General features: G+C 44.7%; 1 protein-coding gene across 7 annotated transcripts in view; it reads right to left on the reverse strand.

Moving 5' to 3' along the window:
- Positions 1-23,246, reverse strand: part of MAP2K5 (mitogen-activated protein kinase kinase 5) — a 235,857-nt gene that overhangs the window by 17,540 nt on the left and 195,071 nt on the right. For 4 of the 7 annotated variants that reach the window (XM_072962192.1, XM_031679537.2, XM_006209626.3 and 1 more), the window contains 2 exons: positions 20,502-20,563; positions 17,582-17,627 (listed from right to left, as the gene is read on the reverse strand). In XM_072962192.1, the coding sequence (XP_072818293.1) occupies positions 17,582-17,627; positions 20,502-20,563 (108 nt within the window). Of the gene's footprint in view, positions 1-15,823; positions 15,957-17,581; positions 17,628-20,501; positions 20,564-23,246 lie in introns of those variants that run through there. The other 3 variants (XR_012073230.1, XR_012073229.1, XM_072962193.1) reach the window with 2 other exon arrangements.

Raw genomic sequence — 23,246 nt, forward strand, 5'->3', positions numbered from 1 at the left:
GCCAATAAAGATGAAAAAAAAAATGTTCAACTTCATACTTAATGCAAATTAAAACAACCAGATCCCATTTATCGCTGATCAGATTGGGAAGGATTAAAGCCTGATACTTCAGTATGAAAAGAGGTGAGGGGAAGCTGGGGTCTCATACCCAGTTTATAAAGATGTGTATATACAGAGATGGTCACCAGCTTAATAGCAAAGATTTGGAAATGGCCAAAGTGTTCTATGGCAGGGTGCTGGTGAAATAAATATGGAACACCCATATTCCAGAACACCACGCAGCCACGAAAAAGCATGAGACAGACTTTCACATGATACGGAAAGATTTCAAAGATATATTAAGTGAAAAAGCAAGGTACAGAGCAATAAAATTAAAAATTCTAGAAGGATACACAAGCTACCATTAACAGCACTTGACTCCGGAGATGGGGCTGGAGGCTTACTGTACATCCATCCTTCTGGACTATGGGAAATTGTAGCCATAATTTTAACACTAGTTTTAGAAAGTTAATGATGGGAGCAGGATCAAATGTTTTGGGGGAACTTTCTGTTTTCTAACTTCTATGCTAAGTGCTTTACCTTGTCTGAATTTTCACAAAAAAACAGAAACAGCACGGTGGTCACTATTATCCCTGTGCCATGAAGTGGGCACTGAAGTTTCGAGGGGTGAGATAAAATTGTCCACGGTGACCCTCTTACCCACCTACTTTCAATAATGAAACAGGGTATTTGTAAAATAAAGAAAATCTTTGCAGACTCTGACACAGCCTAAGCCCACCTTTCACCTTGCCCAGGACGGCAGTGACGGAGGAGGTGGGGGAGGAAGGCAGCCAATCAGCTGCTGACTTCGACTGGGATCAATCACATTTCTGGAAATTTCCTGTCTCCACTTCACCACAGGGGAGGTGGCCTAGGGACCCCAGGCTACCCACGCCGTTCAAGTCAACAATGCTTGGCAACCGGGGCTCAAACACACGAAGCGAAGTGTTTCCCTAATTAAATGTGAATCAACTTCAAAGGAAACCCAGGTGCTGCTCCAGGGAGAAGTAGCTGTCTCGGCCCAGCAGAATCACAAGGTGAGCCTGGGGGCCAGGAAGGATGCTGCAGCGCCCCCCCCCAACCCTCGCCGCCGCCACCGCCGCCACCCCAGGACTGTGCCCAGTCTCGCGTTGCTGCAGGAGATTCGCTCTGTTTTCTCATTCCTCCATTCTTCCCAATAAAAGAGTCTTGTTATTTTCAGACAACCGAAATTTGCAGCAACATTTTAAAATGCTAGATTTTATTTGTCCTAGGGTCTGCCAACACACGCGGTAATTAAAATGTTGATTAGTAAACAGTTTAAATATATGACAGACAATGCAGTTAAAGCCTACAGTTAGGTCAATATGTGATTTAGATTTGCCATTTAAAAAATCTCATTTAAATTTTGCATACATTAATCACTACCATACTTCAAGGTTCTGATATCCACCTGACTACAATATTAAAATAAAACTTGCTGCCCCAGGGAAATCCTACTTATTCTTAATTGTTTCGAGGCTTTGATGGGCTTTTAATCTAAGATTAATTTATGCAATTTTAAATAACTCTTCTTATGATTAATAAGCTTGAAAATTAAAAGGAGTCTAAAGCAATTATAATGAGCATTTGGTCATAACCTCATTAGAAGAAGGAGTGAAGGATACAGCTCTGGAATTCTTACAAGACTACAATTTAAGGTTACTTTTAGAGAAGTCACACGTAGTTCCTGAAATTGCAAAGGCAGGTTAGCAAAGGTCAGTGTTAAAATGACGGCTAGCTAGATTAGCATACTAATGATTTTCCCCGATAGTGACAGAAAGGACACTGCAAAGAAGATGCAGAAAGAGAGACAAATGACACGCTGCCAAGAAGCTACAGGCGCTGAACTCGGCTTCCTATTCTCTTGGCTGGAGACCTTCATGGAGAATTTCAGAAACAGCCAGGGGGTGAGGACATCCCTACTCATAAATCAGTTCCAGCCAGAGAGTCCGGTCCACGTGGGGCAAGCCGAGATCAGTCCTGTGTGTCCCCTTTGCCTGCAGTGGTGGAGCCTCGTGTAGCCACTACCCGGCTTAAGAGTCGACAGCAGCCTAGGGCAGCCGCACTCCTCTTCGGTGTGCAAAGCCCTTCCCGGCTGGATCCGCCCCGCCCAGCTAACTTCACTCCCTTCGATCCCAAGGGCCTTCTCTGCTTTGGCCAGGGTGTGTTCCTCACGGTCCTGGTTCCTCTGGTCTCAGACTGTGCTGTTCCTTCTTCCTGAGATACCTTCCCTCTTGCTATCAGCAGTGCCGATGATAACATAATGGTAACCGTTTATTGAGCACTTGTTTTACGCCAGACGGTGTGCTGAGTGTGCAACACATTTTCATCTCACTCTTAAAATCTCCCTTTCGTGAGACCCTCATTTTCATAGGTAAGGAACCTGAAGCTGAGAGAGGCGTGATGACATATTTGAAATTGAGCAGACAGCTAATAGAGGCGTGGGGGGATGGGGTGGGTGATGGGGGTGGGGATGGAGGATGGGGCGGGGGGTGGGGTGGGGGTGGGGCATGGGGTGGGGGCTGGGAGGAGCTGGCTCTCGTTGATCCACTGCCGTCTAATTCCCACGTTCAGACAGATGTTAACAATCCTCCAGGTCTGGCTGGAGCTGAGATGCCTCCTGTGACGACGGAGCCCATCGGCTGCCCTGCTCTGAGCCCTCACACCGTGCAAGTCAGCACGGCCCATCCCGCCTTCTCTGAATGTCTCCCGTGGGTGTGTCCAGTCTGCTCCTTGAGGACCTGGCTGTCTCTTATATTCCTTTTGAACCCATCACAGCACCCCACGGACAACAAATACTTGATTAACTGATGGTTTCACAGTAATTCCCTCCACAAGATGCTCATTATGTTTCACGGGTAACACAGACAGACACAAAGGTTAAGGCTTTCCCATGACTGGGGAGGAATAACCCACAGAGGTCTGCCCACCTCTGAGAAATTACCAATCCATTAGACACTAGCTGTAAATGTCCAACATACATATACTTTGTTCTAAGGCACATCGAGTTCCACTAAACACACTTGTCTTCTAAGAAACTGCTAGCCAGACATGTCCAGGAACACGAGACAGATGAGACAGATCATGACTCAAAGATTGAGTGTCCCACATGTGCCCGGCACTTTACAATTTACAAACACACTTTCACAAACCCTATTTTATTAGGGAAAAAACCTCATCCTTCAAGATTGGTAACACTACCCCCATTTTATAGATGAGAAAGCTGAGGCTTGGATAAGCTAAGTGAGTAACTACTGATTACCCAGTTTCACAGAGGCAGAGGCTGCACCTGAAACCATGCCTTCTGATACCCAGACCAGTGCTCTTCTCAGTGTCCCCTGTCGCTTCCTGTCTCATGTTCACGACGGACTAGAGCTGGAGTCCATCTTCAGCCTCCCCAGACTTCAGATGCAGAGGACAGAGCACATCTTGCCAGTCATCGGCCACACCATCCCCACCCCCACCTTTCCAGCTCTATGGCCCGGGGTACAGAAACGAGCGAGGTCACAGCTCCACACCTGTGCTCTTGTTCCTCTGATTCCCCTACTGCCTGTGCTGGCGTGGACACCTGCAGGCCATCGTCCCAGCCTTAGTCTCCCTTCTGCCTTCCTGAGGGACCCAGATCTCTGTCTGGCTCCCTATTCTGTGAGACCAGGCTACTTCATTCACATGTCTCTTAAGGCACTCAACAGTTTGGCTTCTATATCATTTAGTACTCCCTCCCGCCTCTAGTTTTATCGAGATATAGTTGCCATACAGCACTGTGTTAAGTTTTAGGTGTAGATGTGACTTACATATATTGTGAAGTGGTTACCACAGTAAGTAAACACCCATCATCTTATACAGGTACAAAAGAAAAGAAAAAAAATGTTTTTCCTTGTGAAGAGAACTCTCAGAATTTACTCTCTTAACAACTTGCAAATATACCACACAGCAGTGTTAACTACGGTCATCAAGTTGAACATGACATCCCTAGTATTTAGTTATCTTATAACTGGAAGTTTGTACTTTTTGACTACCTTTTCCAATTGCTCCTTCCTCTACTGCTAGTAACCACAAATTGGTTTTCTATAATATATTTATTTTTTAAGATTCCACATATAAGTGAGATTATACAGTATTTGTCTTTCTGTCTGACTTATTTCATGCAGCATAATGCCAGGCTGTTGCTAATGGCAGGATCTCCTTTTTTATGGCTGGATAATATTCCATTGCATGTGGGAGTATCTAATATCATACAGCTTCTTTATCTATGCGTCTGCTGACACTTAGGTCGTTTCCATGTGTTGGCTATTATAAGTAATGCTGCTATGAACATGGGGGTACAGACATCTCTTTGAATAGTGTTTTGTTTCCTTCAGATATAATCCTGGAACAGGAAATGCTGAATCATACGGTACTTCTATTTTTCATTTTTTGAGGAACTTCCATATTGTTTTCCATAGTGGCCTTACCAGTTTGCAATCCTACCAACAGTGCACAAGGGTTCCCCTTTCTCCACATCTTCACCAACATTTGTCATCTCTTGTCTTTCTGATGACGGCCATTCTAACAGGCATGAGGTGACATGTTACTGTGGTTTTTGATTTACATTTCCCTTATGATTAGTGATGTACCCATTGGTCATTTGAATATCTTCTTTGGAAAAATGTCTATTCAGGTCCTTTGTCCATTTTTTAATTGGTTTGTTTGTTTATTTATTGCTATTGAGCTGTATGAGCTCTTTATATATTTGGGATATTAACCTCTTATCGGATAAACAATTGCAAATTTTTTCCCCCCATTCCAAATGAAAGACTGTCTTTCACTTAGTTCTTTCTGATCGTCTCTTCAAGAGACATGACTGAACGGCTACTTGGGGCCGTGCACAGTGCCAGCTGCGGGGGATGCAGTGGTTGTGAGAAAGCCTCGCTTTCTCACTGCGCTGTAAGCTCCTGGAAGGCAAGATGAGTATTTCCTTAGCCTTTGTATTTCCAACTCCAGTACTTGGTCTGGGAGCTGCTTGCTCCTGGTTTGCAAGGAGAGAAGGAGCTATGGCCACCAAGTGCATCCGCACACAGCCTCGCCACTGAGAAAGTTTTGCTACCAAAAAAGAATGTCAGCCGAATTAAACAGAAGACTTTGAGACATGCTTAATTTATATTCTGGCACAAACTCCTTATTTTGTGTTCAAGTTCAGATACTACCACTAGCCCAAAGTCCGTATTTGAGTAGCAATAAACGAGAGCATCTAGCAAGATATTCTGTGTATACAATGTGCTCAATAAGGTTTGCTGAGTTAAAAGAAATTTCTCCCAAGGGAACCCTCCTGCACTGCTGGTGGGAATGCAGTTTGGTGCAGCCACTGTGGAAAACAGTATGGAGATTCCTCAAAAGACTAAAAATAGACTTACCATATGACCCAACAATCCCGCTCCTGGGCATATATCCAGAGGAAACCCTAATTCAAAAAGACACCTGCATCCCAATGTTCATAGCAGCACTGTTTACAATAGCCAAGACATGGAAACAGCCTAAATGTCCATCAACAGATGACTGGATAAAGAAGTCGTGGTATATTTATACAATGGAATACTACTCAGCCATAAAAACCGACAATATAATGCCATTTGCAGCAACATGGATGCTCCTAGAGAATGTCATTCTAAGTGAAGTAAGCCAGAAAGAGAAAGAAAAATACCATATGATATCACTCATATGTGGAATCTTAAAAAAAAAGAAGGAGAAGACAAATGAACTTAAATATAAAACAGAAACAGACTCACAGACATAGACTAGAGACTGTGGTTGCCGGGGGGAGCAGGGTGGGAAGGGACAGACTGGGAGTTCGAGATTTGCAGATACTGACAGGTACATATAGAATAGATAAACAAGTTTCTACTGTATAGCACAGGGAACTACATTCAAGATCTTCTAGTAGCTCATGGTGAAAAAGAATATGAAAATGAATATATGTATGTTTATATAAAACTGACTGGAAAATTGTGCTCTACACCTGAAATTGACACAACATTGTAAACTGACTATAACTCAATAAAATTAAAAATAAATAAATAAAAGAAATTTCTCCCAAACTCAGCAAGTAATGTCTCTTGGAAGCTGCTCATTTCTCTAATTGTGAAGGTAGAACGAAAAAGGAGAGAAGGTTCCGTGGCTGGATAAACTGCAGAACATACTATGCCTTCAGTTTTTGCTGCAGGTTGACAAAACCAAAACACAGTGATAGCTCACAAATTTTCACAGCCTCCCTTGAGCTAACTAACTAACAGACAGGTGCAAACTGCTGGTGATTACTTTCTCTCTTTCTGTTTGGTTTATTTGCACTGAGGTTCAGGCCTCAGCCAGGCCCCTAGGGCTGTGTTTAGACACCAGCTCTCTGCTTCCACCATGGCCCTCCAGATGCACCACGGCCCTCCAGATGCAGGACGGGGCCGAGGTGGAGAGGACTATAAGGAGTGAGCTGAGTAAGCCTCCTACAGGAGCATCTTGGCTTCACAAGCATGTCCTGCTGAAATTCTATACGTTTCTTTGTGGGAGATTTGTATTTAGTTTTGTTTTTGATTGTTAGAAATAGTCTGACTTGGCTGAACTTCTCACAACCATAATAACAACCCCTTGCTCACTATGCACCAATAGATATTAGCTTTGATGGAGTGCAGAACAGTCCTGTATTCTTCCTGGCTGTGTGACTCTAGGCAAATTAATTAACCTCTCTGAGCCCCGGTTGCATGCATCCGTAAAACGGGAATAAGAATAATTCTCACAGTGTTTGTGTGAAAGCCAAGTGAAATAACATACTTAAAAGGACTCTGTAAACACATGTGTTTTACAAAATGTTGACTGTTTAGGTTAATTTCCCTGAAAGAAAACCTTTTTTTTTTAAGGTTAGACATTAGAAGCCTTCTGAATTTATCTGCAGCCCCAAGTTGTGTGCAAATAGTTGCTCTAATTTCTTTTAAGTAATTTCAGACAAGTTGCAGTACAGATTTTGACTAGTATGACTGTTAGAGGGCCTGGCAGTTTCCCTCATATCTGAGCTGTGTCTCACATGTGTGCAGAAAGTAATACACTCACAGAATTACCCCAATGTCCTGCAAAGCCTGGCTCATTTGTCACCCCATTCACAAAGCTTCCCCACATACCCCCTGGCTAGAAGAAATCTTGCCTTTTCCAGAACTCATTTTACCTGTTAAACTCGTAGTTCAATTTAGTAACTATTTATTGAGCATTCAACTTGGGGCTGGAGATCGGGCTAAACGCTATGGATACAACAATAAAAAGACATGATCTAATCCTCTAGGAACTCATGGTCCAGTTTATGGCTGTGTAACCCAGTTACCAGCTGTGTAGACAAGTCACTGCCACAAAGAGTTGAAAAGGGCATTAACAGAGGTACCTGCCAGAAAGAAGGATGACATGTAATAGGAAGTCATCAACCCCCACGGAAGCAGGCCTGAGAAAGCCTCAGAGAGGATGTGCCAGTTGGGCCTTGGAGGCTGAGTAGGAGTTCGCCACGTGGATGTGAGGAGAGGGCATTCTGGCCGAACAGCCCAAGCAAAGACATGACCATGTGAGGAGGCCTCGCGCACTGGGGGACTGTCAGACCGTTAGAGCGCAGGCGGCGTGGAGGGAGCGCCACGGGGTGGAAGGGCGGGAGGAGGGGAGGGAGGGCCTTTGGCGGGTCGAAGGTTCTACCCTGTGCTTGGCTGTCTGTATCCCCATCTTCCCTGGGAGACGGTGGGCTGCTTGGGGGTGTGACTTGGGGCTGACAAACAGCTCCCTGGCATCAGGCAGGATGCTCTGCCCAGAGCAGACACCCCGCAAGTCAAAGCGGTGAGTGTGCACAGAGACGCACACTCATCTCACGACGGCAGAAAAGGCTGCCGGAATGCAAATCTGTACCCGACATGCCGCGGGTTACGATTCAGCCGGCCCCAAAAAGCCATCCTCACGCCTTCCTCTGGTACTTAACCCACTTTCCAGATGACACACGCCGCTGCCTGCACAGGAGAGCTGGGAAGGGGGCCGTTTCCCAAGGCAGGGAGCCGATCTGCCCAGCCAAACTCTGCTGACCTCCCCGACAGGGGGAGAAGGAAAAGCTCGTTTTTGGAGCAAGAACGCTCCAGCCCTGGAGCCGGAGCCTCAGGCCCCGCACACGGCCAGCATCCCAGGGTGGCCCGTTTGCCCTCCCGAGAGTTACAGCCAGCGTATTCCAGAGGCAAGCCTGTGGCTTAAAAAAAAAAAAATCATGTTTAATTTAAAAATTAGAAACTGGAGCAGGCTGTGAGCACAGGGGTTGATTGAAACAAAATTTAAATTCCTGTCAAGCCCATTTAAACACGGGGGCCCTTCATAGACAATTAGCTGCTCCCTGTGAACGCGGAATAAACTCAGGCCTGGTCACTGTGAGGAGAGAGGCGCCTACTGTGAGGCGCTGGAAAAAAAAAATAACTAAAATCAGGCTGTATGAAATATTTAGCCTTCCAGTACATCACAGGGCTTTGAAAGTGTAAACAAGACAAAAATCGATTCCTTGGTGCCCTCAAATCAATCCCCCAAAATGGTTAGGGCATCTGTTTCTGCTAAATTTTGTTTACATCGGCAGATCTGCCTTAATTGCAGTTGTTTGTCTCACATTGTCCCCGGGGCCCTAATCTCCCGATTACTAATACTTAACACTCATTTCACATCTAAAGCTACTTCTAACCCTCAACAGGTTTTGGGGGCTCTTAAAACGCAGAGGCGGGAGACACAGCCTCTTTGTGAAAGGAACGTTTTCTTATCTGCTACCAGCTGGGCCCCATCGTCGCCAGGGATGGCGACAACAAAGGTGCTAAAAGGCTCTTCCACAGTGACTGCTGCTCCGCTGGGGATTCGGAGGAGAAAAAAGAGCTTTGATGGAAAAATCTGAACAAGAGGCTAAAGCCGTCCAGCCAAATAAAGTTACTGTCATAATCAAACGCTGTCAATCACCATGAAAATCCAATTAAAACTGTCTCAGCACAGCCCTCTTAAGTGGAAAAATGTACCCTATTTATACAGATTTTTGTCAACGCCACACCAATCCCACGATTAGAAAAGTACTGCTACTAATTGAATCCCCCCCCAAGCCCCCTTCCCAAGTTTAAAGGGAGACGCAGGCCATTCGGAAGCCTTCTAAGGGAGCTGACACACACAGGCTATTGGTATACAATTAAGAGTTAATCGGGTTACATTTGAAAATTCCATTTTTATTTGTGTCAAGGGAACCTTTGCACGAACAAGCGAATGGTACCTACTCTCCTACTTTAGAATCAGTGACCATTTCTGCTAAGAGAACAGAGAAATGGTAAACCAGGATACTGGAAAGAAACTAGTCCACGCTCCGGCAAATGTCTCTCGGAAGACCACGGCCTAATGTTTAATTCTAATCTTGAAAATTAAATAGAGGACCGAGGCCTGAATGTCTCCACTGCCTTTCTGCAGTTCCTAAATGGCCGAGTGAACCTCAAATTATCCGCGGGCAGATTCGGTCCCCCCAAATAACTGTGTGGCTTCCAAAAGGGCTCGCTGAAACCACAAGGCTCGTGGTCCCCAAAGGTCTCTCTCAAAACTGCTACAAATTAAAAAGCAAACAACCCATTAAACAAATCCAGCTGGTTACAACTGTAAATAGGAGGCTTTGAATATTTTTCCAGCCCTTGAAATTCCTGGTTAGACTCATTAATTATTGATAAGAATTGCAGCCATTTATTGGAGTGTACTCACAGGAAAATAAGTTTGCTGCTTTTAACAGCAATTCCCAAATCACACAGACTGGGCTTCAAGAACCCTTCATAATTTCCCCCAACAAATGGCTAAATGTCTTTGGGTTTTTCAGCCTAATCCATTATCCCCGAGAGCTGGGGGGCAGGGTGGTCCGCATCTGATACGCTGATAGATGAAGACCTTGGGGTCCCCTGCCATCAATCTCACCAGGCGAAGATGGTGCTGGCCAGGTGGTCTCCGCGAAGTCGTGACTCTCTAATGACCTCTTGGTTTGGAATTAACTGTCCAAGGTGAGCTCCCGAGGGGTCAGAGCGCAAGCCACAGATCCCAGGTGCTGCCGGGCAACACCTGCTGGACGCTTTCTTGCGGTTTCCATACCTGCAGGGTGGGATGGCCGAACCCTGGTGCCTGTTCTGGTTGGTCACGTGCTACTGGTTGTTAAATGCTTTGAACAGAATCCCTGCAAACACTGCGACGTCCTGGAAATTCCACCGTTTTGGCGCCAAATAATTCTACCTACGTGACCTCTCACAGCAGGAGGTCAAACAAAAGCCTCTGCTCAGACCATGTATTTCTAGGATGGTCGCCCTTACACTGAAGATCGCAGAGCCCAGGGATTGTTCTTGGGTCAGCCTCCTCCACTCTTCTCTGAGTTCCTGGAGAACAAGGGACACGTCTTGTTTCTCTTCAGCTGTTCAGTGTCTAGTACAGTGTTTTACTGAAATGGATTAGAGTGAATGGCACATGCAAAGAGCAATCTTCTTTTAATCAGAACAGAGAACTTGCCCGAATGCCCGCAGCCGAGGGCCAAGCTAGGGACTGAATTAGAGACCGTGCTGCTTCTTCTTCAAGAACTTACAATCTAGTTGGAGAAAAAAAGGTATCTGACCAGTGAGTTTCACCCGTGGCTGTTCCTTATAATCACCTGGGGAGCTTTTAAACACCACCACCACCACCAAACCCAAGTACCTGCTCCCTCACCCAAATGCCAGTGGGTTGTTGATCTGGGTTGGGATCCACGCATTTTTTTTTTTAAACGCACTCAGATGATTCTGATGAATTGCTGGGGTTAGGAACCACCGTGCCACATGGACCAACTTACGACTTGACCATGAATGCATAATTTATGGAATTAAGTGCTGTTTCAAGTTAGAGACAAATTCTGGACGGCTTCCGAGAGGGGAGCAAGCATTGTGAAGGGAAGAGGGGGAGAAGCGGGAGGGAGGAGGACGGAGACCTTCGAGGGCAGCGGAGCGGAGGGCACTGGAGGCTGGGGCCACACTCGAATAACACAAATTCCCTGTGAGCCGAGCAGCGCCGAGCAAGGAATGGATGTACCACACACTCCAAAGACCCAGCTTAGCCACCTGTGAACGGGGCCGAACACTGGAAAACGGCCCCGCCGACCCACGCCGCTGCAGCCCAGGTAACCAAACCACTCCTGCGGTCAGGGTTCTACAGCCTCATTGTGCCTTGAAATGTGATGCTGACTGATGCTGTCAGTCCAGTGAAACAAGAAAGAAGCATCGCAGGCAGGAGTTCAAAAAACAGCCATCTTAAACAGGCAAATCATCACCATATTAAGAGATCTGACTTGACTGATAGAGGAAAAAAGTTATCCCTAACCGGGAAATTAAAACTGTCAGATCGCCGTGATCAAGGAATGACAGATTTTATCTATCTGTATCTCTCCTGCTCTGTGCATGTATATAAACACACACATATATTCATCTGCTGAAGTCCTGTGAAAAGATTAAGCAGTCACGTCTATGGGAAAACAAAGCTTGTTTTTCGGGGTTATAATCTCTCTGTTCTTGCTGAAGTGCTAACGTGTCATCAAAAAATCAAATTAGAGCTGTCTGATTTAGTGCGATCTCAAGCATTCAGACAGTGATTCTGCTGTTGTAATTATGTGCAATTAAAAGCTAAAGTCAACTTCGTACCAGTGGATTCCTATTTATAAGCAGACACAAACAGATGATTTTAATGGCCTTTAGAACTTGAAAAAAGAAATCATTACATGGTTGTCAACTGGACGCTCTAGGTGGAGGCCCTGGGCTTCTGGGAAGCCTTCTGGACCTGACGGAACTATTGAGTGAAAGTTACAGTTTGAGTTAGGGCAAATTCCGGGTGCCTCAGCCAATGATCTGATGCGCCTCTCCAAACGAACAGCCAAAGCATTAGTGATGTTTGCAAGAACCGGCAGCCAGACACACAGACCTAAGTCTGGCCCTGACGCTCTGCTTTAGAAATGCTCCCTCTGATGCAGGCCGAACAGCTAAACACGATACACCACAGCCAAGTTCAGAAGAGCTTATTAAACCATCATCAGTATTTTTAAAGGCTTAGAAAGCGGGCACAGTGGTCCACGAGCACTATGCAAGGGGGCTGTGGAAATGTGTCCTTCCTCCTATTTGTGCTTAGGGCACATGTAAGCCCTGGATCAGAATAAACTTGGACTCATCTTTTGGTCCACTAAGTAGCATGTGGTGATAAGGCTGGACTTTATCTGAGCCCCGTGCTCCCAGAGAACAATAACAGGTGAGAAATCTCCCCATTCTCCGGCTGGCTACAAACGTGACGCGAGGCCCCGTTCCCTCCTTCCTCACGACTTTCGTCAGGCTGGCTGGTGACTGCCTTGTTCACCTGCCTCCATGAACTTGGCCCCCACCCTCTGCTCTGAGACGCTCCTCACTCCCCTGTTGCAGTGGCCTGAGTAACAGCACATCCTTGACTGTCCAGTGCACTTTGTCTTTCACAGTGGTCAGAATGTTTGGATCCCCTAACAGTGGACAAAGCCATCTGGTGTACACCCCAAAGTCACACTGGAATTTGACTGCTGGAGAGACACAAATTTTAACATGGCGGTTCTCCCGATTTTTGAAAGGCCCCCAATTTATCACACAGTTACCTTGATTAACTTCGAGAACGGCCAACCAACCTATCTGAAAATGTAATTACAATCAGGTTTGGATAAGAAGAAAAGCTAGTGGTGACAATTTAATTTAGAGGAGTTAAACAAGTTAACATCTCTTTGCAAGTAATTAAATGTTTAAACAGATTTTTCTGGAGCAGTTTGGTGTTTATTAGCCGCCAAACAATACCACCTCCAACACATAAAGCCTTCTCTGAGAAATGAGATGCCTTCAAGTTTGCAGCTGCTGGGATTTAGACGAAGGGGAAAAAAAAAATCTAAAAGCACTATTTTGATTATAACTGACACCCCTCCGCCAAGACCCACACCTGCTTCTCCTGCACTGCCAGCCCACTGTGTACTTGCTTTCTAAGCAAAATGTCAGATTTGAATTGCAAACTGCGCTCTGTGTTTCTTCTTAGGCCCCGGAATCGAAAACCAAAGCCGAGGAGATGCTAAGTGAGGACTCCCTGCTCTGGAATACACAAGGCAACGCGCAAAATCACAGGCATTATTAGAACCTACGGAGAAAACCCATGTTTTTAAACAATTACGAAAGCGGTGTAGTAATAGCATAAAGACAATTTCTGCGCCAGCTTGTTTCTCTGAAATTCTCTCTGCCACTGAACAGATAATAACTATTAGTAAATCAAACTGCTCTGCAATATCCAGCTGTGCCTCACGCATTTACATACAGATAGAATGGGTATATGTTTTTAATATGTATGCGATACGTACTTTTACCACAACCGAGGCGCGTGGTACAAAGGGAGAGGAGAAAGGCAATCGGATCAGCAGGAGATAATACAGTGGCCCCGACAAAGTATTAGCCAGCGATTGATCTCAAAGCAGGATGCTGCTTCCTCTGACCTGATTACTTACTATGCATAGATTCCATTAAATAGAGCTTAGACATGGAAACCTTCTGGAAGCATTCTAAATGCATAGAGGGATCTACAGCACTCGGAACCCAGATTGTCACAGCATAGGTGCCCGCAGCCCACACCCTCCCTGATCCAGGCGAGGCCCAGGTTCAGGAGAGGCTGAGAGGTTAAAGGGCTGCCTGACAGCTGGCAGGAAGCCCCGTGGGGAGGGCCCGCCCCTTCCCTCTCCACCCCCACGCCAAGCAAGTACCTTCCGAGTGATGCCTGCCTCCCTCCTGAGCTGCTGGCCCGGTCCTGGCCGCATAGGTCCAACTGTCAGAGGTGGGAAGGCAGTGAGGGAGCTGCACAATCACTTAGGGTCATGGGCTCCTTTGAAAAAACTGATGACCCCCATTTAAAAAAATGCTTAAAAGATGCAAATCCCCACGTGCAATACACGACTTGGGGTGTAACTTCAGGAGCACTCACGGACTTGCTGGAGTCCAGGAGCCTCGGCCAAGGACTGCTGGTCTGGTCCATCCCTTCATTTTGCAGATGAAGACACAGAAGTGGGGAGGGACTGGGGAGCTGCTGACAAGGGACGGAAGCAGGGGGCTTGCCCTGATAAATCTGCCTGGCCTTTGGTACAAAGGAACCCGAAAGGAAGATTAATTCAGCAGAAGGCGTTCTCTGCGGTTTACACAAGCCAACAGTCTATACAATAAGGTTTCTCACCAGGTCCCTTTTATCAAAAAATATGTGAACATATAATGCGAATAGCAGAAGCAGACGCAATCCTCTCCATCACTGTGCCCTCCTCTCAGGTTACGTCGGTCCCTGAGTGCAGGGGTCTGATTCTTAGTTTTTTGCTTCCCTCAATCTGATTATTGACATTTGGGCGATCTTTCCCTCCCGCTTTCGCATCATCGTCCTCTCCCCTCTTGTTTCTGAAGTGTCTGGGGACTCGACACGCTCATGCTTGGCCCATCCTGTCTTTTTTTTTTTTTGCCTGGAATGACCCTTTGAGAACTCTCTATTAAAATTCCATCCATCCTCCAATGGCCCTTTTCAAATGCCTTCTCCACGTTGCTTTTCCATGTTCCCCCACATGGATTCCCACAGAACTGGCAGTCCTTTGATAGCAGTTACTTTGTTCGAGTTACATCTGGACTTGCCTGATCCCCTGCAACCCTGTGTGCACGCGGCTTACTTTTCTCTGTATCTTCTGCCGAGTCTAGCACAGGACTTTGTGTGCAACAGCCTAGAATATCAACCGAATTCAGTTCCGAGATCTCCTAAGATGACATGCATGCCGAGGATGAAATTTTTGGGTGAATTCTTTACACAGCTTAATGGCTACAGGCCAGAGAACTGTACCTGGCTTCCCCCAAATGTGGGCGGTAAGGAAATTTCTCCATCCAACTTTTAAACACTTCCACTTAGAACAGGAAAACTGTAGTCATCTTAGGAAGAGCCATGCAAAGTAGAGAGAATTGAATAGCTAAACCAACAAAATGAATTCTACACAAGGATGTTAATGACCTCAAGAATCCAAACTTGAGTTTGACATTTCATCTTTAAGAGTGATGTGGTCAACAATTGCAAAAGATGAAGATTTTAAGACCCGGGGTATTCTTAGGGTGGCCCCACCAAGTAAAAAGACAAAAACCACTTGCGTGTCTGCTGTGTGCATGGCCAAGGCCCAGAGGTAAGGGCGATCTGGCACAGTACTCCCTGCATTCTGCTTTAACTTACGCTGGGATTTGCTGGGTTCACTGGTGGTCAGGACCACACCTGAGTTCATTTGAGAGTTCCCTGATGGTGAATCTGTAACTTTCAGTATTTCCACCTGACCTCATCTCTGACGGGCCTTCCTTTGATTTGGGAAAATGTAGGCGCATGGGGGAATCTCAACGATGCTGCAGGCCTCACAGCTGATGTGGCCCGAGCTGTGAAGAACGCATTGGTACCCCGCTGGCCAGAGTCACTGCGCTTCGGAGATGAACTGCTCTCTTTGTGAAGGGCAGGCCCCCACCCACAGTGACAAATGGACTCTACTCGCATGCATTCCAGAGGACGCTCTCAGCTTCCAGATGGGAGCGCCATCGAATAGGTTGTAGGCAGAGATGGGAAGGGAAAAATTAAAGCCATTAATATGCTGGAAGGAATAAAGAGACTGGTTCCTTAAGACTGGGTCCCTGGGATGTGACTCAGGTTCCTCGAGCCAGAGACAAGCCGCTGTCTTTCCCATCCTTTATTGGGCCTAATGTTTCAGTCAAAGGCAGGCCGCGCTCAAGCCCCTTGACCACCGGAGCCGCATGCACACTCCACTGTTTCCTGCCTCTCCAGGGGGTGGCTCACTATTGCTATACCTAGGGGAAGAAATTCATTTCAATCAAACTGTGAGCAGTAGTAGAAATAATGTTAAATTAAGTATAGGCTAGTGCTTCCTGTGACTAAATTTTTCATTGTATTTTATTGATTTATTGATATTTATTAATTAAAAATGTGGGACCGCACACACCAGGGTGCATAGTTGTAAAGAGATATATCGAAACATTCACTCCGCGTCTCTCTCCATACGCACAGCCCTCCACGTACACTTGCTGCTGAAGCACTGAAAGTACCCACCCTTGAGCCTTTATGACTTGCCACCCTGGAGTGGAGCTCCTTACCAACCCATACATCCGCCCGCATTTATGAGTGTATGTATGATCAGCAGATGTTTTATTTATAAGTGGCCAACTCATTGCAGCGCTGAAACATGCATTTACAAACAGATATCTGTTTTATGAAACCCTATTCCTTTGTTTTAATAGCTAAGCTATCCAGCCATAGCATAATAATGTACAAGGTAAATGGGTCTCCATCTCTAGAACCTGTTCCAAGTTTTCTCAAATGTGACTAACTGCACGAATTTCCCAACCATCACAGAAAACCGCCCCCCCTAAAGAAGACCAGTTTATTCTAGACATGAAACCTGCACAGTTATAAATTGCAGAGGTTTTAGGGGTGAACTTTAACTTGAAACTACCCTGAAAACTGAGATTTTGCTCCAGGGGTAACATGAAACAGGAAACTACTTTCCTAGAGAGCACTTACGATGCAAAAGGGAACTGCACAGTTATTTTATATTTGGGGGTGAAATCTGCGTTATACAGAAGTGTGGGCGTTTACAGTATTTACTAGGATGAAATACAAAAGCTGAGACCCTCTGGACCAGTATCTTGAAATGCTTATTATTTTAAGTGGCGAGAGAAAACGAGCAAGAATTTGCTCTGACTGAAATATGTAAAGACAGGGAATGGTACGCAAAACATTAGAAAGAGCAGATTATAATTATTATTTACTAATGCTCAATGCTAACGTTATCCTAACAGCTTGTGGGTTGTCAGATCAACAATCTGCACTAAATAAATGACCGCTTGGGAATTGTCAGGGAGCGTCTCTGCTCCTCTTCCTGCTTGACTAAAAACTGTCATTTGCAATAAGAGAAAGCAGCCTTGGAGCTGAGAACACAGCCCTCACAGCCTTGCAGTTGCGTCTTTCTGAGCAAAGACCAAAGATTCACATTAACTTGATCTTTTGCAGCCAATCTGATTTCATTCTCCATGAACCCAAGAGGACTCAGAATTTCTGGTAGGACTGCACTAAAAACTTAGTATGCTGCCTGTCTTCTTTGTGACCAACCCTCCGAATTCTGAGAGGCTGCGATAGCAAATGAGGACAAGGACTAACCTAAACGACCTTCGGACCCTTGAGTGGGAGGCAAAGGAGAAGAATTCTGCGTGAAGTTTCAAAGCGGCAGTAGGTTTCTACAAAATGAAAAACCACGGTCGAAGGACGTGAGCTTTGGAAGCTCCCACCCAAATGAAGTCAGCGACACTGGCTTTCCAGAGTCTGCGGATGCTTTAAATCCCATCTGGTTCTTTCAACAGAATGTTAAGCACGGATATGTAACTGGAGAATTCTAAAGTAACTAAAAAAGTCTACTCACCATCAATTCTTCAGGCGCTGGCCTTTCTTTTGGCTGTTTCCGCATGCTGTAAGAGAAAAACGCATATTAACTGTATCACTTGTAAAACTGTGCCATAATTTTCACCATTGACTACTTTCCCTGGAATTTGAATGTTTTCAGAATTTATCGTGTGTCAATTCCTGACCAAAGCATTAGCATATGTTTCCTTTCCTTTGCTTTGGATTTAAATTAATTAGATTTTGGGGGAATCGCAAGAATCAAAAACACAAAGTTTTTTTTTTTTTTGAGTTACTCTTGCAATAAAAAAAGCAGCAATATTCTCTTCCTGACTCAGTCAGCAATTTATTTCAAACAAATCTAGGGAACAATATACTTCTTTTATTTGGGTAGCTGGGATAAGACAATAAAAGAAACATGCCTATCAGGTCAAATGAGAAAACATCTCATTCCTTCACTATTACTCCAAATGACAATATACAGAAGAGGTCAGGAGTCCAGACAATGCTACAAAATGACAAATGGGTTATTACATTATCTGGACTTTTATTTTGGCTACAAGTTGATAATTGATTAAACAGCTGTGGGACAGTTAAGTTTGTTTAAGCTGCTTAAAGAATCACATTCCTCATGCAAAGGTATAATTAGTAGCTGTAGCAGGTACTTAGCTACGTGACGGAGCACCCACTCGTGGGACCGGGGTGACCATGGGTAAGCTGCCTACTTGATGACCGATTTACACCAAACTCAAGAGTATCTGTGGGATGAAGTCATGGAAAGAGACTGCTGCTTCTATTACTGGGAAAATCACACTGACACTTTTTCTTTATATAAGGCAACCTCAAACAAGCAAGAAGAGAACCCTCCACATAATCTCTGCATTTGCTGACAGTGTTTTTTTAAGCAGAGAGACGCAACGATCATTTGGTAAACAAGCACCATAGTTATGAACCATTAATGACATCGAGGACATTTGCTTTCCCTATAAATAACCATATGTACCTCTCAAATACTGCAGCCATTAGCAAGTAATTCAAGCTGTCTCGCCAGTGCAGTTGGTAACAGTCCTAATCTGACATTCCAAAGTAGCTGCATCTCTTGGGAAAACACGCCTATTACCCACTATCATTTCTGTTTCAGCTTGACATCTGTGGAAATTTCAACACAGGTTATCCCTCCCTCTGTCTTCATAAAACTTTTATACAACAGCTGATTAATTTTTTGGACAGAAGGCAGCCAAAGCCTTCTCTGCTTTTCTCCCTGTCTGCCCAGGTTGGTCTCAGACCACAGAGCGAGATCAGCATGGTGGCCACGTCACAAATCCAACATCTCGGAGCGGGTGATGCTCCAAACCCAGCGCTCCAGACAGCTTAGGAATTGGCCTCGTTTGTTTTTCAGTTTCTGCGTTTCAGAATGGGACATTCCTGTCATGTGCTTCTGAGTGTTTCTACGAATTCCATGTAAAGGAAATTAAGAGATTAATACATGTTTCTAGATAACGACTCCAGGATTAATGAGGTTAGAATTCTGGGGTTTAATCACTATGTATGGCTTTTTTCCAACATGGCGTGTTTTGGAAATAAAATGTCCGCAAGGTAAAATAGTTTTTTAAAGCTACAGAATATTATATAAGTCTTTTAAATAAATAGAGACAGTGTTAATAAAATTTAGAAGTCAGGGGGAACGATCTCTTCCCCACGTATTTTTCTACGGAATGAAAACCACATGAGACATTTTTATGAAGAGGTAACATATTCCACTTACTCAAAAAGGTGATAAAGCTTGACATTTATATTAAGGAATATTTCTTGGTTTCACTTTAGCGTCATCATCAGACGGCTGGTGGGGGGGAGGGGAAGGGGCCGGCGCACGCCCGTTTGGGATCAGCAAGGACTCCTGCCAGCGCCGCTCTGCGGCAGCGCAGAACGGAGGGCTCGCTTCCCACTTGTGGACGTGACTCCGAAGGGGTGATGAAACGCGGGCTTTGGTGAAGGAGGGGAAGGGAAGGAAAGGTGGTTATGAAGGAGTTCCAGGATGTCCAGAACAGTTTCTTCTTAGCCCTGTCTCCTGCTTTGGGTGGTCACTTCTATGCCAATTTCCTTTTCTCTTTCTCTCTGTCACCACGGTGGGGTGAGGGAGGGGACAGAAGGAGGGCAGTGTTGTAACTAGGCCTTCCAAGGCCACATGGGTGCTGCCAAACAGCGGAGCGGAGGATGGTGTGAAAGGGACAAAAAGGGAAAACCCTGTTCTACTGAGAGGAAAAGGGAAGAAGGCTGGCAAAGAGCCCTTGGCAGGAAAATGCCTGTTTCCTCAGGTGTAAAACGACAAGGGGCTGCCCCGAGGCTCTGAGGGCCCCTTTGATTTAAATCCTGTGGTTCCCCTCTGTTCTTAGAATGGGTACAGTGGGCCTAACGGAATCATGTTTTCATAGTCATTCAAACATCAAAATTCACTGAAATGGGACACCGGTGTTGTATCTAAATCACAACCAAAGATAAAACTTATTTACTGAAAATCCGATGAATGAATAAACTGTGCTGCCTCCGCTAAGTAAGTGACAGACAGTTTTATGGGTAACTTGAGGTTGCATTAATAAAAACAAGCTTCATATGTCTGTTCAAGAGGGGCTACCAAACTGTGTGTTTCTTTAAAAACAAAATTAGGATAGCAACGGTATCAGTGCTCAAATGAAGTAGCCTGACTGTCAGCAGTTTATCAAAACAGGGAAAAGCCTCTAAAGTATGCTTAGGACTCTTTGTGTAAATAACGTTTACATAATCTAAACAATTTCTTCAGCTTTGCTGCCCCATCTGCCCAAGGCCCCGAAGTCCCTCCCGTCTCCAAAAGGAAGCAGCGAGAGCCATAAGGTCTCCTGGAGCCGCCGAGTTAATGGCATGTATCATTTACATTGAGGGCATGGCATGTTTGCAAACGGGCTCACCACTGAGTGATGAAATGTACAAATGGCTCGGAGAACTCTCCAACCGGAAGGACGGGCGAATCCTGGGATGGAGGAAAAACAAGTCACCAAAAGTCACAACAATTCCCGTTCTTCCTTTATTACCCCCTACCCACCACCCCCATCCCAAAGGAGCGTATAAAGATGAATAAACGACAAGGACTCGCCACCATGTGCAAAGGAAGACGGGTCCTTATCCAATTAAAGAGACTGTCTACACCCTCTTTCACATGTTTATGTAAAAATGCCAGATTTAAAGCCACACACATTTCACAATGGTGAGAAACATGAGGCAAGGAGGGAAGGGAGGTGAAAAAAGGACAATGATAGCCACAGGGCAGGAAAGAAGGTACGGAAGTGTAAATGAGAAATTAATGATTATTTAAGTAACACGCAAATGGTCTTGTAATTAACAAAGAGCTGTGAAATTATTCTTGGGTTGACCTTTGTTTCTTTTACTGGATTTGCAATTTATTTACACTTTCTTTTTTATTTACGTTTATTTGTATATTCAATTGTTCTTAACTGCTTGCCCCTAACTGGATCACGTTGGTCAGAGGCTTTTGGTCTTTTTCCCCCCTCCCCACTGTAAAAGAAAAGCTTTTATACCAGAGGCTGTTTCCTGAAAAGGAATTTCAGCCTTATTTGCCAGTCTGGGCAAACTCATGAGAAAGCCAGTGGACTAAGGACACAATGAAAAACTCCCACCTTGACCACCTCCAGGACTAGGGTGGAGGTGGGAGTCACTCAAAAGAGCAGAACACTACACAGCAACAAACGACAACTGCCACGTGACACAGGGAGCAAACCCCATTACCGTTTGCAAAGGAAGGCTTTACGAATTTAGGAGTTTTTCCAAGAATGACAGAGAGCGCCACTGTGTTTATAGTGTAACGGCTCAGGATGTAATGAAATTACACTGCAGAGTACTTTAACAGTCATCTCATTAGACCTACAGTTGGAACAAGAGAGCCACATAAAGTAGGCAGCTGCAAATGACTCCATTCTCATCTATTCTCATTTGCTATTAAAAATACCTTTCGGCGGCTTTTTTTTCCTCCCTGACATCCCTACACAAAGTGCCCTGCAAAGTATGATACATGCACCTATTTAAATTAACAAAGGAATGACTTATTTTAATCTCACTGTGCTTTGGAGTGCTTTGGCCATTTGGATGAGCAATATATCATTACATACAACCTTCCAGCGCTGCAGGCAAGAAACTCAGAGCATGCAGCATTTGGCGGGAGCCAAACAATTTCTCCAGCACACAACTGTGTCAAATGCATGCATGTATTCATTATTGAGAACGAGAGGAAATGGCTTTGATGTAGTGGAAAAAAGAAGATGATAAAAGTACCTTTGCAATGTGCATGTCATTATCAATGGTGGCACACAGATACAACTGCACAGCCTCCTATGTGATTAGTAAATATACATATAATTGCTGTGGCCAATTATCAGAAAAATGAGATCGGTAATTACAAGACAGAAAATTAACTAGAACTCTTATTAAGGCTTCGTTTTCAATTCAAACAATTGGAAACTGCTGGAAAATACAATTAAATCAAAAGGAACTGAGGGGGTCAAAGCAGCTAAAAAAAGAGAAATAAATAAAACCCCAAAGAGGTTAAAAGAAAAGGGATGTGAACCAAATGTTTCTGAGTTTTTGCGTATCTGTCCCCTTTGAATTTACTCTGTTCATCCAGAAGAGGGGAAGGTTAGTGAAGCTAAACTTAAAATTCTCATCAGTAGGGAAAGGCTTCCAAGAGGAAAGGAAAAGAAAACAAAGGAAAATGGGAGTGAAGTAAAATCCTGCCAAGTTCAAAGGAGTACATGCAGGCATTACATAGACAGGACATGAAAAATGGGGGGGCTGATGAAATGGTCTGCTCAAAAGAAACCAGGCACGCAGAAACATGACAAGCCCTCAATAAAGGTGCTATAAAATGGTCACAGAAGTCCGATCAGTTTGAAGAGCAAAAATAAAACATGAAATCAATTTCAGCCCGGTCTGTTTTAGAAAAGCCATATATATCACCAAGCCTGCAAGATTCTACAAGGCCCAGTTCAAGAAATGACATTTTACTGTCTCGCACACCATGAGTAAAAAGAGAGTTCAAAGTCTGAGGTACAAAAATTATGGACTCTGGTCAGGTAGGTAGTTCTCTAAATCATTCCTTTCTGAAAATGTTTAGGCGGCTGTAAGTACTGGAAGTGTATGTGTAACAGTTGCTTTACAAGGAATGCTTAGGGGGAAAAAGCCTACTGTCTTTATGTGGCTGCATATTTACCAAGATGGTTAAAATTCTAGATTGGTTTTCTACAAAGATCCTGATATAAAACGTGATGCCAGTGTGGGCCTCCTTTCAAAGTATGATACCAGGAGTGAATTAATGAATTATTGACCAGGCAACTTGATGAAGACGTCATTTTAATATGGGTGAGAAACAAAACGAGGAAACTGTGACATCTTTGCATGGGTAGTTAATTTTATTTAAGACCTGATATTGTAGCCTGTTAAGTTCCTCATAATATGAAGCTAAGGAACACTGGGTGGTACCCATGAATAATTTATTTCACTTGTGAAAATGCCAGCTCAAGTCGACTTTGCAGAACCACAGAGAGTAGATTCTCATCTCAGTGGTGCCTGGGAAGAATCAGTCATCAAAGACGCGGGGGGAAATTCTAATCTCACGTGCACACCGCCAGGTATTTCTTTTCATT

This window comes from Vicugna pacos, chromosome 6 (assembly GCF_048564905.1).
Source record: "Vicugna pacos chromosome 6, VicPac4, whole genome shotgun sequence".
In the NCBI taxonomy this organism is placed as follows: domain Eukaryota; kingdom Metazoa; phylum Chordata; class Mammalia; order Artiodactyla; family Camelidae; genus Vicugna; species Vicugna pacos.